General features: G+C 46.1%; 1 protein-coding gene across 7 annotated transcripts in view; it reads left to right on the top strand.

The window, feature by feature from the left end:
- The first annotated feature begins 10,329 nt into the window (after nt 1-10,329).
- The window catches only part of CRIM1 (cysteine rich transmembrane BMP regulator 1), a 189,646-nt gene continuing 184,154 nt past the window's right edge, over nt 10,330-15,821 (top strand). For 4 of the 7 annotated variants that reach the window (XM_082745318.1, XM_082745322.1, XM_082745321.1 and 1 more), the window contains exon 1: nt 10,332-11,207. In XM_082745318.1, the coding sequence (XP_082601444.1) occupies nt 10,886-11,207 (322 nt within the window). In that variant the 5' untranslated portion in view covers nt 10,332-10,885. Of the gene's footprint in view, nt 11,208-15,821 lie in introns of all 7 variants that reach the window. The other 3 variants (XM_082745319.1, XM_082745317.1, XM_082745320.1) reach the window with 2 other exon arrangements.

Below are 15,821 nucleotides of genomic sequence, written 5' to 3'. Positions count from 1 at the left end.
TTTAAAATATTTAAGAGCTGAACTGCACCGTCACTGGTTATTTGGAACTAATGCCTGACCAGCCAATTAGAGGGAATCCCAGTGAGTGGAAAAGTTGACTCAACCAATTAGAAGGGGTGCAGCCCCATACATCCTACTGGCATGTACTGTTTATGAGAGATAAGAAAAGGGTTTTCACAGTGAATAAATGTTGCAGAATTTGGGGGCTTGGAGAAAGGAGTTCATCTTCAACAGGACTCAAACTATCATGCTATATAAACAGTCTAGAGTTGGATGGAGGGAAAAAAAGAACAGAGGGGAGGTCTGTGTTCTGGAGACTGCTCTGGGACCAGGTGAAGTGCCTTGGGGTGCTGCGGTAGTAGCTGGGGCACGGGAAGACAGGTGGTGCCCATCAGAACCCAAACAGCCCTCGTCCAGACAACGGAGCGCCATCGCAGACACCATCCCTACTCAATGGCCGAGGTTAGGATGCAGACAACCAGGCATCTAGGCAAAAAGAGTACGATTCCAGCTATAGAACGAGTCCAAAAGAAGAGAGAGAAGCTAATACCGAATGCATTAGTGCTAAATTGTGGCACGTAAAGGCAAAAGATCCTTTTGTATCATCTGCTCAGGAGCGGAACTCGAGTGAGAACTAATCCAGAGGTGGACCAACAACTAACGTGCTGATCCTGAGGACGGCGGAGGAGGACCGAGCGCTGCAGCCGCCGTGTGCCCCGTGTGAGGCTCCTAAGAGCTGGCAAATGGAAGGCAATCAGCACGGATGGACCTCGCTTTGCTCATTTGTGAAAACGAAGGTCTTGAACCCGAACATAGCTGAAGCCTCTTCGGATACTTGGGAAAAAAATTTTTTTTCTGTCAATAAGAAATCTCTAGGCACGAAGCAGACACCCCAGGGGAGAGTGCTAAAGGGGCTCCCAGTCTCAGCGAGTACTTTCCTCAGAAAATGCCTAATATGGGCCAAGTAACACTCTTTCGACTTTAGTTGTTCACCTGAGAAAATATAGTTTTAATGAAAAGCTGAAAGCTTTCCTCAAGTTCTAACCATATGGCAAAGAACAAGATGGAAAACCAAAAGGTGGGTTGAACCCGTGAAACGCAGGAACTCCTCACCTGTTTCGGATTTTCAGAATCTACTGTGGCATGTTTGGGTGTATCTCGCTGGTTGCCTCACAGCTGTGCCATTTGGTAAGTCTCCCAACTAGCCTTCTGGCTTCCCTTCATTTCCCTCTCTTACTCTGCTGACCATAATTTCAACTTTTTAGTACATATAAGATGCCATTACTCCTAAGCAACGCTATGTTATAGGCCACCGAGAGAGAAAATAAACTGCCAATTAAACTATGACATACCATCAACTGTGGGTTGCATCCCACATTCAAAGCTATTAAAATATTTTAAAAGTGTGTCTCAAAGTGAATAAAGTATGTTATGTTTATAAAATATGAAATTGATGAAGTCACTTGTCCCTAAAAGCTTCAAACCTTCCCCTCCAGGATGAAGTCTAAGCCCTTTGCTACAGATTTGAGGCCTCTATCATCCAGCCCAACCTCACTGGCCTTGTCTCCTAATATATGCTGCCAGACATCCAGTCTCCTCAGACCCTCATTTTTCTTTCTCCCACAGCAAAAGCACAGGTTATCTTCCGTCTTTCAACAACATTTATTAAACACCTAGTGTGTACCCAGCTCTGTTCTAGTCACTCTGTTGTTTTCTTTGCTTGGAATCTCTTCCCCTCCCTCCCCCTAAAACTGGCATCGATTCTTCCTTCAAGATTCAACCCAACTCTCTTCTCATTCATGAAAGAATTTTGTTTAACTGTATCAAATTTTTGCATGTAGACTTAATTTCGTCAACTTCTATTACACTATATTGAAGCTGTTGACGTAACCAGTTGCCCATTCTAGACAGCGGGCCCCTCGAGCACAAGGAAAGACATTAATTTTTGTAACCAGTCTAGTGATTAGAAATGTAATATCCAGCTGGCTGGCTTTAAAGTTCCTATCCTGCCTTATAGGGAATCATGCACTCTACGTGGAGAGACAGACCTGAAAAGTACAGACTTTAGGGGAAGTACAGATTGTAAAGGGTATAAGCACTCTGAGGTGAAGCTCTTGGGTTTGATCCTCACACAGGTCAGAAAGTACTACGATGTTCTAGAACCACAAAGCTTTGAAAGCAGCAAAGATTTAGTGAATATCTGAATCTATTAGAGGTTTTAAAAATCCCATCATTAAAAATGCTAGAAGACTTATTAAGTATCTCTTACGTGCTCAGAATGCTGTAAGTGCTAATTTCCTAAGTGACTGATGAGAAACTCTTATTAAGTCACTTATTCAAAATGACATGGATAGTAATAAACACAGTCAGAATTTCATCCCAGGACATTTTGATTCCCAAGATCAGGTTCTTTCCATTAGAGTACTTTATGCCACAATGCCTCCTCATCATTGAAGATATTTCTGATTTAGTCCGTAATGTGTCAAGGAAAAAAATTGAATAGCCCTCTTCTTTAAACACCTGTGTTTGGCTTTGCTGGTTGGCTCTTTTCCTTGACAAATCTAAACAAGAACCATGACATGGTCTTTGACAATAATCAGCCATTGATGGAGACACTCTCAGAATCTCTCCTATATGGTTTCATGCCCTAGGAGCCCAATCTTCCAGGTTTCTTGCTAATCTACACGGTCACAGCTTGCTGACAACTAGCCCTTGGTCAGTGAACATGTTTTGTTGCATGAACTTTAGTTTGAGCATGAAATAATTTGTGAAGAGCAACCAATGTAACCAGTAAGATGATCAAGACCCATTAAGCTATCAGTTAATTAATAAAAAATAATATGACTATGGTGGCCTTAGAATCCAATATCAAAATATTGGAATATTCTTCAAGTTCAAGTGATAAATAGGAGGAGGTGCCAATTTAAAGTCCATAATAAACTTACAGATGTCAATGTGATGAGGGTAATACTTGGGAGTAGGGAAGGCTTCAAAGGGCAGAGAAAGTAATATATTCTGTCAGATGCGGAAAAAAGGAGAAGAATGAGGGTTTGAAGAGTTTCATTGTCTTTCCAGTGCATGGGCTTTGGTAACTCCCAATAAAGCCAGGGATAGGGATGGTATGAGCATGTGAAAGCTCACTCTCACTGGGGAGCAGAATGGAGGTGGCTACCCTCTCATTTGAGTAATTGGAAAGTTTTGATATTACTTATTTTAATTGCCACTAGACAGTGCTAACAAAACATCGTTAAGATCTTCTTAGAACATTGTGATAATAAAAAAAAAAAAGCATAAAGGCTAGAATTGGTAACATAATCCTTTCACAACATTCCATGATCAAAGAAACAAAAGCCAAAATGGCATTTTGTCTGAGAACATATAATAATAGCTGGGGCCTAAATAAGCAATTAATGTTATTTCTGTTTAGGCTAAAATATGTTAGGATGAACTGACTGCTATAACAAACAAGCCCCAAATCTCAGTGACTTAGCACAGTAAAGATTCATTTCTCCCTAACATCACCATCCACTGAGATTTCAGTGAGGTCTGTGTATGTGAATGTGTCTGTATGTAGGAGGTCAGCTTCAGGCAACCATTGAGGGACTTAGGTACTATCCATTTAGTGGTTACAAATTTATCTAGTGCCTCAGATCCTCTATGGCATGCTCTTCAGCCAGCCAACAGAGAGAGAATTTAAAAATACGCAGTGGAAACATTTTAGATCTCATCGTAAACAAAAGCCCCATCCAAATTTCCATCCACATTCCATGGCCCCATCTAACTGCAAGGAAGATCGTAAGTGTGTGTCCAGAATGAAAAGAGGGAACATAGGAATTGGTAAGCACTACCATTTTGCCCAGAAAACCGGTAGTAAATTCTCATTTCAATGACAAAACATCTGTATGATATATAGGATATGAATATAAAAATACCAGTATTCTGATGAACATTATCACATCAGAATTTACCATTCAAATAAATGATGTCTCCTTGTCAGCAGTTACTTGGAAAAGCTGAATGCTGGTTCTGTGGAAACCACCCATGCCTGCCATCATTTTCATTGAGGTAGAACTGATATATAACATTTATTAATTTCAGATGTATAACAATGATTTGATACTTGTGTATATTGTGAAAGGAGCACCATTTTTTAAACTCTTTTTTAAAAGCATATTGTCTCTGGAACATGTGTTGGTTCTCTTAAATATCCCAACAAATACCCCTCCTTTGAGGATGAATTTCCAAGAGATTATAAAAATTAAGTTCGAGCCAAGTCGGGTGAACGAAGAAGGTAATCTACTTGAGTTATAGTATGTTGAATCATATATGACGGTTAAACAAGGAAGCTTATTTCCCCCATGGGACTACACAAGGCAATTCCAAAATAAACATTATAAGAATGATTTGAGCACTTGCACTAAGTGTTTGAGGGAGTGTGCAGATAAAAGTTTCTGGAAGGCTGTCTGGCAGTGTCAAAAATAGGCATAATTTTTGGCCCATAATTAGCAATTCCACTTTAGGAATTTAGTAAAGGAAGTCAATGGATAAATGTTGGAAGATATTGCTGAATGGGAAGGCACTGCAGCTTTGTGACAGTGACAATGTAAAACAGACAAAAACCCCTAACGGTATATTAATATGGTGTTATTAAATATAATGTGATATGCCCATGCCATGTAATAATATTCAGTAGAAATAAAAAGGATGCAGCTTAAAAATAAAAAAGAAAGATGCAGTTTTTATCCTAAAGATCAATATGTCATGTATAGGTGTAAGTGCAAAAGCATTTATAAACTAGGATGCGTATCCCATTTTATATTTTATATTTAAAGGGGAAAAATAAGCCTTCGAAGATGCCTAAGAAATGTCATTAATGGTTAATATTTCAATGATGGAATTATAGGTGATGTTTCATTTCTTTTTTTAAACTTGCTCATATTTTCTCATATTCCCCTAACCCTACATGATCATGTGTTTGTAGAGAATATATATTAGAAGTAGTGGTGTATAATATGAATTCTAGAGCCATACAGCCTGTGTTTGAACCCCATATTTTCCTTTCAAATAGGTGTGACATTGTATATATTATTTAACCTTTCTGTGTCTCTGGTTCCCCACCTCTAAAATGCAGGTAATTATGTACCTATTTCCGCAGGCTATAGTGAAGACTAGTCATGGTAATATACTCAGGAAATGGTAAATACTTCATAAATACTTCATATGGTAAATACTTCATAAATATTTTTTATTCAATAATTAGGAAAACAACAAAGCTATTTCCATTCTGAGAAAAGCACTAATCGGTGTTTTAACTTTTCATATGCAAATTATCAAAGAAGGCAAGATCTTGTCTGAGATGTTAATTTTAAGTTGGGTCCACAAGAAGACAATAAAACTGAAAAGCAAAGCAATTTACCATTCTCAATTTACTGCCTGAGAATGTGATACATACACAGGCTCTGACAGGATAGCAGGACTGGGTTCCAGACTGAATAGCCATCCACAGAGCTCTGAGACCTTGCAAACCACACAGCCCTCTCTGCCTCCAATTCCTCAACTGTGAAGTGGAGACAGCATTTAGGTATGGAAGGTAATATCAGGCATTGGCCTTATAGGACTATTCTGTGCATTCATTAAAATAACCCTTGTGAAGAGCTTATTAGCAGGCACTCTACAAAGGTTAGCTATTACTATTATTATCATTATTATTAATGATACACCCTTTGAAATATTATTAATGAACTAACCTTTAATAAGACTGGAATAGGTCCAAGAAAATATCACAAAGTCTACAACCCCAGGGCTAGACAGACTGCCAACGTAGGATCAATAGAAAGATCAGTAAGAAGCGGGGGGAAAAAAGGTGTCTGAGCAGGCAGAGGCTGCACAACAGGAGGTACTGGGATAGCACAGAGTGGGGATTTCTGCTCCAGCCTAAAACTCGAGGAGTCACTCAATGAGAAGGACTCTAAAAATAACAGTATAGGGACCCTGGGTGGCTCAGTTGGTTAAGCCGCTGCCTTCGGCTCAGGTCATGATCCCAGGGTCCCGGGATTGAGTCCCACATCGGGCTTCTTGCTCGGCGGGGAGCCTGCCTCTCTCATTGCCTCTGCCTGCCACTCTGCCTGCTTGTGTGTACTCTCTCTCTCTGACAAATAAATGAATAAATAAAATCTTAAAAAAAAAATAAAAGTAAAAATAACAATATAAAAGGAGGAGGATCGTTTTTGTCCATACTGTACGCTGTGCGGTTGGTATTCAAATTTGCCTCCATTTTACAAGGAAGAAACCGATTCAGATAGGATAAATAACTTGTTCAAATGTGTGTAAACAGCGAGAGGGGAGAACCTGTGTTGTGCACATGCCTTACCGGGGTTCTAATTCCTCCAGAGCCGCTGCCATACACAAGCAGGGTAGATAAAACAGGAACTCCCTTAGTAAAACTAGGTACTAGGTGATGATAACCTAGCCCAAGTACCAGATCCAGAGCCAAGATCAGATGGCTGAGCCCCCAAAGCTGGGGTTTCTCTGCTACTGAAGGGGCCCAACCCCAAGATCAGCCCAGATAAGGTTGGCGAGAGCTGTGGGAGGAGGAGGGGAAAGGAGTAGGTTTCTTGTCCTAGTTTCTTCATAGATCTTTCTACTATGTATGCAACATCTTTAGAAAACAATGAGACTTTTTCTCTGGTGCAATTCAGTTCTAAGAGTGTGTTTTTCAGACTCAAAAGACAACTCTTACATTTTCCCTTTTGTTTCAGGAAAACACAAACATCCCAGAGTGTGACTAGAGTGAAGAGATTGAACTAGGCACAGTACCAAGCAGGAGGGCTCTAATATCAGTGGTCTGTCTATTGCTCTCTTATTTCCACTTTCTGCTAGGTCCCCAGCTGGTCCCCAGATACTTTTAACAATTTAGCAAACCCCTCCCATACAACCCCCCCAACGGCCAATAGAGGGCGGACTCTCTCTGCTTGCAGACCTCCATCTCAAGTATAGTCTAACTTCCTTTCCTTTTAGACCTGTGGGATTTGGTTTTGTGCACTACCTCCCCAATTTGGAAGACTCCTTCGTGTCCAACCACCCTTTCAAAGGCTTATTTTAGAGGCATTTACTAAAACCAAGACAGAAGGGCTGCGGACAAGAATGTGCATATATCTTTCTGCCTATAATTCTTCCTTCTCTTTATCAACTCATTCAGGCATGCATACATTCTTATAGGTCATGCACTGCCCCAACCCCCAATTTAATGGAGGCCAGACCTACTTAGAGAAAGTTTTATACTATGCCATGATAAATGCTACAAGCAGAGGTAGTTACAAAATGTTATAGATCAGAGAATAAGCCCAAGACACTTCCCAGAAGAGGAGGCATTAGACCATATTCCTTGTATGACTCTATCTCTTTCATCTGTATATGCCTCCCAGGGTCTATGTTATTCCTTGGCCCCTAATTGTCACCACGTTGGGCTCACCCATCCTTTCTTCTGTATCTTTACTCTGGTCTCTAAAGATGAGGGAAACCTTTTGTGTTTGAGCCTCAATCTCAGCCTTGGCTTCTGGCCATCTAAGCGTTCCTCCTGGATCCCAGGGAAGAAACTGCTATTTCATAACTGAGCTCCGAGTTCACATGCTGGTTTCAGATAAGGTGTCAGGCCCCTGCTTGTTTCTTATTTACTACTAGATATAAGTTTCATGTAACTCTTCCTGTTTTCTCCTTTGCTTCTCTATGAATTCTATATGGGGCATAGGACCCCATATAACTTGAATTTTCTAAACTGATATACCCCTTAGTCTTAAGAATCTCTCCAGTCCTTTCTAAAGTTAACTTGAATTCCCCATGAGAAGTCAGCCCTTATCACTTTGTGTTTGTCTACCTTTCACCAGAATCCCAGAAACATGGATGGTGACTTCCATATTGTCGCTTGCCTGTGTTCAATCTCTAGCTTTCCCTACCCTTTAATAAACTGTATTAAACACATACACACACACAAACACACACACAAAAGACCTTGAGAATAATCATCCTTCTTTCAATTGACAGTGGCTTTCTCACTCTTACCTTTTTTTTTCCATCACCCGACCTTGGCTTTTCCTGTTGAGTCCTACAGTGTTATCTGCTACATTTTAATAATGTCTTTATACTTGGATTTGAACAGAAATATAGATAACCTCTCTGCAAGAGTGGCAAAGACCTTTTAACACAGCGCGACGATGACAGTTTGTTGGCAAATCCCACAGTGAAGTACGGGTGCCTTGTTGGGGTACAAGCAACAATCAGGTTTAAGTGTGGTGTGTTTTTATCTTTCTTGAATTCTGCTAATAGAAAATCGAGCATATTTCAAATGGCTTCACTAAGTTATAATTGCAGAACCTTAGGGTCTTTTTAACCCGACCTACACAACTACAGGAACTGTCTTTACAACACCTTTGGAAACTAGTCATCCCAACAGCTCTTTAGATCCTTCTAGAAAAACAGGGACATTTCCCCTGTTTACTATTGAACATCTTCTATCACCCACTGATAATCAGTCTCTTTCCCTCCTCAGGACAAAGAAAAAGGTTTGGAGAACCATTTAGTTTTCTGATGCCAGTGACTGGGGAATATTCCACTGGTTAACTCTGGCTCTTTGGTTCAGAACCGGAGTGGTTAAGTCCAAATTATTTATAAGTATAAATTTGTTCCGAAAACAGAGGATTTCTTTTTTTTTTTTTTTTAAGATTTTATTTGTTTATTTGACAGACAGATATCACAAGTAGACAGAGAGGCAGGCAGAGAGAGAGGAGGAAGCAGGCTCCCCACTGAGCAGAGAGAGCCTGATGTGGGGCTTTATCCCAGGACCCTGGGACCATGACCTGAGCTGAAGGCAGAGGCTTTAACCCACTGAGCCACCCAGGTGCCCCAAAAACAGAGGATTTCAAATGCATCTTTGTTTCCTTTCTCCTTACACTGCTTTGCTATTAACTTTTGGTTCATTAGTCAGGATTTTCAGGATCCACTTGGCTGCCACCTTTCCGGAGCCAGACTATTCTGGATCAGGTCTGCTGCCTATTCCTACCTCACACCTGCCACAGGACCTGATAACCCCCCCCACACACACACACACAGGTGCAAGTCACTTTTTGTTAATTCACTGATTTTATTGACCTTGGTACCTACGCTGTGAATGGTGGGTCATTACAGAGCCTGTCATTTCCAGAACGTCTTCTGACAGTCACAGCAGGGAAACAATCTCCACACACCGCATTTTGCATCACTTCAGTTACTTCTTCACCAGGGTTTTCACAAATAACATTTGCCACACATCTTCTTTATTAATACATGAACAATAAATAAGTAAACGGAAAAATTAAGAAAGAAAGAAAACCCACCACTTCTGGACAGGAGCTTGGGAAAGAACAGGGCAATGTCAGATGACATTAATGATGCATGAGATACACGGGTCCAATCATGTCAAGACTTGTAGTAATCCAGTGTTTGGCCTTACTCAAGGGAGAGAAATTCAGCTCTGCTACTTTCCATTCACCCCCTCCCATAACCTAGCGCCTCGGCACAGACGGCAGAGCGACCGAACACACAGGATGCGGACAGTTAAAATTCAACTCGAGCTCCAGCAGCCCTCGACCGTCCTCCCCACCCCCTGCGGAACATTTACCTAGACCGTTTAAAGCACTTAATTAATTCACCAGCAGCTTCGCTGGAGGCGTCTCGAGCTTCCCGAGACTCCATTACATAATATCTTTCACAAAGTCTAACCCCAGCTCGAGTGGAAGATGGATTCTCATCCATTTGCGGAGGTTTCCGTGCGTTCGCTTCCCTCTCGATCCGGCGGGTGCCCCCAGCCAAGGCTGCAGCCACCCCCTCGCCAGCGAGCTTCGGCGGTCCCCGCCGCTCTCCGAACCCAAAACCGGCCCAGGAGGAGGGCCAGCCGGCTCGCCCTCGGGGCGCCCAGGCCACAGCCACGGTGGCCGAGGTGCCGGCGGGCGCTCGGGACGCCGCGCCTCTCGCTGCCAGCCGTGGGCGCCCCCAGCCCGAGCCGCGGCGCGCCGGCGGAGCCCGGGCGAGGGAGGCGCGCGAAGGCTGGGCCGCAGGGCCGGCTCGGCGCGCCGGGCTCCGGCCGGAGGAGCCGGAGGGGGAGGAGGAAGAGGAGGAGAGGAGGAGGAGGCGTGTGAGGGAGGAAGGGCCCGGCCGCCCGCCGGGGCGGGGGAGGGGGAGGGGGCCGGCCGGGCCGGGAGGGGTGGGGGGGCAGCCAATGAGCGGCGCGCGGCGCGGGGGGGTGGGGGGCGAGGTCTGGGGGATGAGGTAGGATGGGGGAGGGCGCAGCCCGAGCGGCGGAGGCTCGAGCCATAAACAAGCGCCCGGAGGAGCCGCGCAGGAGTGAGGCGAGCGGGGCGCGCGGAGCGGACGCCGCGGACCTTCTGCTGCGCCACCGCGCCCACTCGGCGGCTCGGGAGGCGGGGACCGGCCCGGAGGCTGCGCCGCCGCCACCACCGCCGCGGGGCCGGCCGACGCGGAGGAGGAGAGGGAGGAGGCGCCGCCAGCCGGGGTTGGAGCCCAGCGCCGCCGCCGCCGCCGCCAGAAGTTTGGGTTGAACCGGAGCTGCCGGGAGGAAACTTTTTTTCTTTTTTCCCCCTCCCTCCCGGGAGGAGGAGGAGGAGGGGAAGCCACCGCTGGCGCCAACGCTAGTGGGCTCGGGGTCGGCGCGGCCCGCAGCGGGGGGCGGGGGCCTCGCCCCGCGAGGGGAGGCGCGCCCCGGAGGCCCCGAGGGGGGCGGCGAGGACCGCGGGCTGCGGGTGCGGCGGCGGCGGCGCGTGTGCCCCGCGCAGGGGAGGACGCCCGCCCCGCTCCCGGCCCGGCTGCGAGGAGGCGGCGGCGGCGGCGCAGGAGGATGTACTTGGTGGCGGGGGGCAGGGGGCTGGCCGGCTGCGGGCACCTCCTGGTCTGGCTGCTGCTGCTGCTGGCGCGCTCCGGCACCCGGGCGCTGGTCTGCCTGCCCTGCGACGAGTCCAAGTGCGAAGAGCCCAGGAGCTGCCCCGGGAGCATCGTGCAGGGCGTCTGCGGCTGCTGCTACATGTGCGCCCGCCAGAGGAACGAGAGCTGCGGCGGCGCTTACGGGCTCCACGGAGCCTGCGACCGGGGGCTGCGCTGTGTCATCCGCCCCCCGCTCAATGGCGACTCCATCACCGAGTACGAAGTGGGCGTATGCGAAGGTACGGCCGCCCGCCGCGGGCCCCCTCCCACCTGGCTGCGCCTAACAAAGTTTGGCCGAGACTTTGCCGAGGAGAGAGGGCTCCGCCAGAGGAGGGGGCCTCCGCCCCCGGGAGAGGGCCCCCGGGTCCCCTGATTCCCGCTCGTCCGCTTCCCCGGACGCTGGGCCGGCCGGCCGGCCTCGGGCGAGGGTGGATTTCGTGGGTGGGGATGGGCGGGTGGGGGTGGCCGTGCAGAGACCCGCACACGTGTGGCTGTTCGGGCTGGGACTGCCGGGGGGGTGGGGCGGAGGGGCGGGTCCCGCTCCCCGGAGTGGGGGCGTCGCGGGCAGGGGGCACTGCGGAGGCTGTCGCGAGCCCCTCGGGGAGTCCGGCCCCTGCCGCCCTCCCCGCACTAGCGCAGTGGGCTACCGAAGGCTGCACACCGCTGTCGAAAGTCCCTTTTCTGTTGGCGAGGAGACGTGTCTTCAGCTCACACTCCCTGCGTGACTCTTTTATTATTTTTTCCTTGCGCTCTTCCTTCACGCCTTCCTCCTCTTTCGCGTGTAAATCAGTTTCAGCTCCGGAATATGTCAGGCCAGGGGAAGTTACCTACGGTGGTTACTCATTGATTTGCCTATTGAAAACAGTCAAAGGCTTTCTCTTCTGAATGGGGGCGGGGGGGGGATGCGGGGTGTTGCCCCTCCGAGTGAAAAGTTGTTGCTGACTATATTCGTGGCTGCTGCTTAAGATCGGATATCCGCGTGTTTCCTATCGTGTTGCCGGTTCCTTCTGTTTGTCTGACAGCGAGGGCGGTTCTGCTGTTTTCTCCACGAAGCCTGGTGCACCTCGGTGTGGACACTGACCAAGGGGGAAAGCGGTTTGAGTAGTGAGCCTAACCTCGTTGGGTGGACCCTGAGAGCGGGGGTCGGCCCTGAGCCCCGCCCTCCTGCCTCGCTCTCCGGGTGCTTGGTCTGCTTGGGGGACTAGGGAGAGGCAGTGAGTTCTTTTTTATTTGGCTAATGGGCAGGACTCGGTGAGCACCAGTTAAAAGCGGGATCCCTGCTCCGGCTGACGTCGGGGTGACGATGCTGTTCCGGGCCGTCCTGGTGCAGAGCAGCTGCCTTACTTCTGGAGGAGCGGCGAGGAGGAGGGACAGGCGCCCCCTGACCTGGTCCGTACCTCACTACTCACAGCCAGACCCAGGACACCGGGGAAGGGTTTCTTCTGAGGCATCCTTCTGTGTGTCTGTGTTTATTTATCGTGCCGAGGTACTGAAAAAGAAGGTAGCAATCTTAGAGGTAAAATGGGTCTATTAAAAGACTTCAGTTCTATGGCTTTCTTTAAATCCATGCACATTTATTTATACCTGTAGATTTTAGAGTTTGGACAGTTCTGGAAAATCAAGGAGGCTTTTCTGGTTTGGAAGCTAGTGGGCAGTATGGAGTGAAGGGAACTCAGAGGGAAGGGGCCCTGCACTGCTGCACCCTTAGGACATTGGATGGAAAGAGTTGATTTGCCTGAAACACAAAAGCCTTCAGAGGTTAAGTCCCGTGTTAAAACATGTGTTTTTATTTCTCACATAAGGAAAAAAAAAAAAATGGCCAGGAGATTAACTTCTGATACAATTTTATGTGTTTGATTTGGGGAATTCTGAATGAGTTGGACTAGAAGATGCATCTTTGAACCCTGGCACTTGGAGTGTATGATTTACTTAAGCCAACCTCCCATAAATCTGAAAAGAACAAGCAGCATGAAACAAGGCCAACTGCAGTGGAAACTGCTAGGCTCTGAGAAGGACTCTTGGAGGTTTTAATGATTTTAACCCTTGTTTTTGTATTTCTGGTTCTGGTGAATGAAATGTGGAGCTGGGGGAACATACACTGTAATCGAGTGTTTTGGCACCAGTCTTCCGGCATCACAGTATAGAGTTACTCTGGCAGTTTATCGGTGAGCTTTTCATTCCTCTGAAGTGATGGCATCCCTCTTAGTTTGATTTCTTCTGGTAACACCCCATGCACTTGGTGTTAGCCTCAAAGATGCTTGGAAGTACTTGTTTGGTGATTGTATCTCAATTTGCCGTCTCTAGCAACACTTTTCGTTTAGCAAGACTGTTTGCAGTTGCCAAAACTGGGCACCCAGCATTTGGGGGGGGGGGGTTGTCTAATCTTTGTAGAATTCTAAAAGCAGCAGTCAAGTTGTATTCTAAATCCATTAAACCAAAGTAAGAACACCTGGCATGATGCGGTGTTTGGATCTATACAGATACTGTCAATGGTCTGTCTAAAATTTAAAGTATTTTCACTTTACTACAGAATTTAGGGGAAATGTAGGATAAATAACCTTTTTTTTCTTTTTATAAAAATTAGAGGAGTCTTTCAATGTCAGTAATTACCTAGAAGAGGCTTCTTTTTTTCGTTTGCAAGATATTTCTCAACAGCTAGTCTTTCCCTCAGTTTCCATTTTTATCCAAAAATTCACACACTGAAGCACGATTATTGTAACTGACATGAATAGGAACTGATATATTTTATTCATGTTGAAGTCTCTTTCGTTGCGATTTTTGCACTAAAATGACCCCTACTGGTTGTATCTGTTAATGAAAACTGTTCTGAAAACTTACTTAATTCACTGAGAAATCATATTGCATGTTAAAGAAATATTATCATGACTAATCTACCGGCTTTCGAGGACATAAATTAAATACCAGTTATAGTTCGGTTTGCCAAATTGCAGTAGTTCTTACTTACTCCATTCTGGCTTTGTGGTGAAAAAAAAAATCATGTTTTTTTTACTGTGGTTCACAGGTAAATCAGAAGCAAAGATGGACCCCTTCCAACCTGTGGCTCACTGTCTTAAGTTTTTAAAGCACACCAGCCCATAGTAGGCTCTCAGTAAATGTTCATTGAGCAAATGGATGAACAGCCTTCTCCATAGAAAGAATAGTGAGGAAAAAAATTATCTGAAAGATTAAATAATATGAAGAGTCATGCCTTATGAGTCATGTGACATGTACACTCAGTCTTCTTTTTGGCGTTGTTTAGATGGTTATCAACCAAATCATACCTTTTTTTTAAAGATGGTTTTGGTTTAAGTGCATTTTAAAAATCAGCCATAGAGCCAAGTACCTAAAGTTTTTTTCTCTTCTCTCTTGCGGTCTAAAAAGTGCTTTCTGGCCCCCCAGGGGTGGGGGGGACACAAGTCTTTACTGTTTCCACGCATTGGGTTAGTCCCTGTGGCGGTTTCTGACTTCCTAAGTGGCCTCTCCCTTGGTTGGGCTGCCTGCCTCCAGGTAAATCGCCTAAAAGCCAGAGAAACAAGTTTGAAACAAATTTGAATTCTGAACTCCTGAGGAAGAAGACTGCATGGGAGATCAGACACAGTTGTGAAAAATGACCACAGCGGGATTTTCTAGGAAGAATGTTTTGATGGTACCGTGAGGCTTCTATTTTGCAATGGGGGTGAGGACCATTTTCCCTCTTAAGGGGAATAGTACATTATGCTTCTGTTGTGAGGCGTGGGGGCAAGCTGGGGAGAACATGGGCAGCCTTCTCTCTCTGCATAGTAAAAGAGCACATGCTGTCTTGGGTTTGACAGTTTGTGAGGACGGAGTGACGTGGAAGCCGGCAGACCTTACTGGCTCTGCCCCGGGAACCTGGCTGGTAGAGCCAGGTGTTTGCTGTCGTAGGTAAGTACCAGCTTTTGTTTCCCATGTGCATCTTTACACAGTAGCTTCGTCTTTATACAACTTGCTGTGGTTTTTTTAACCATGGCATCTACCAGACTATCTCCTTCAAAACACAGTCCTTTCATTTCTCCCAGGCGTTTGAACTTCTCCTTCCACCGAGTTTTCACGGGGCCAGTGAGGAGCAGAACCACACCAGGTTATGTGGTGGCTGCTTACAGCTCCTGTTGTTTGCTGGATCTGCTGCCTTTCGAAAGTTATAGGTTTTTTTGTTCTGTTTTGTTTTTCCTCAAAACCCTGGAAGAATGTGTTGGGGTCGGAGATGATGGCTCCTTGGAAAAGAATATACGGAGGATCTGAGGTCAGGCTGCTCAGGAGCCAGGTTTGTTTCCCAAACCAAACCATTTGGTTAATGCACAAGCCACACAGATCTCCTCTCGTTGCTCTGAAATGTAGGACTTGGAGTCGAGAGTCCATGGATTTTAAATTTACTAATTAAAAAGAGGGGCGGGACAAAGTTAGTTCTCCTTTATTAGCATTTGAAAACTTGAAACACCCAGGACTCCTTGTTTTTGAGGAATGTGTTTTGCTTTCCATCTCCAAAGTCTTCAGGTGGAGTGAGCTCTTACAAAGAGAAGGCCAGCAGAGGGCCTATAAAATTACGGTACTAGGGTATGGGAAGAGAAACCAATGCAAGTAAACAAGGAAATAATTAGTTCCTCCCAGAAGTAAATATTGACAGAATATGGAGAGACTGTTCACTGCACACATACAAATGACAGGACTCGGTGACCTTCGCTTTGACTCTCACGCTTACAGAATCCACACTGTTATTCAGGAATCCGGTCACATAAAACACTTGGCAAAGGGCAGATGAATTGCATAGTACCAGAAAGGCAAAAATAGCATGTCTAGAGCTATTTGCTGCCATTAATTCATGCCCAACAGTGACC

The sequence above is a fragment of the Mustela nivalis genome, assembly GCF_964662115.1.
Source record: "Mustela nivalis genome assembly, chromosome: 8".
In the NCBI taxonomy this organism is placed as follows: Eukaryota; Metazoa; Chordata; class Mammalia; order Carnivora; family Mustelidae; genus Mustela; species Mustela nivalis.
The sequence above is the reverse complement of the archived record's forward strand: the minus strand, read 5'-3'. Positions and strand labels throughout refer to the sequence as shown.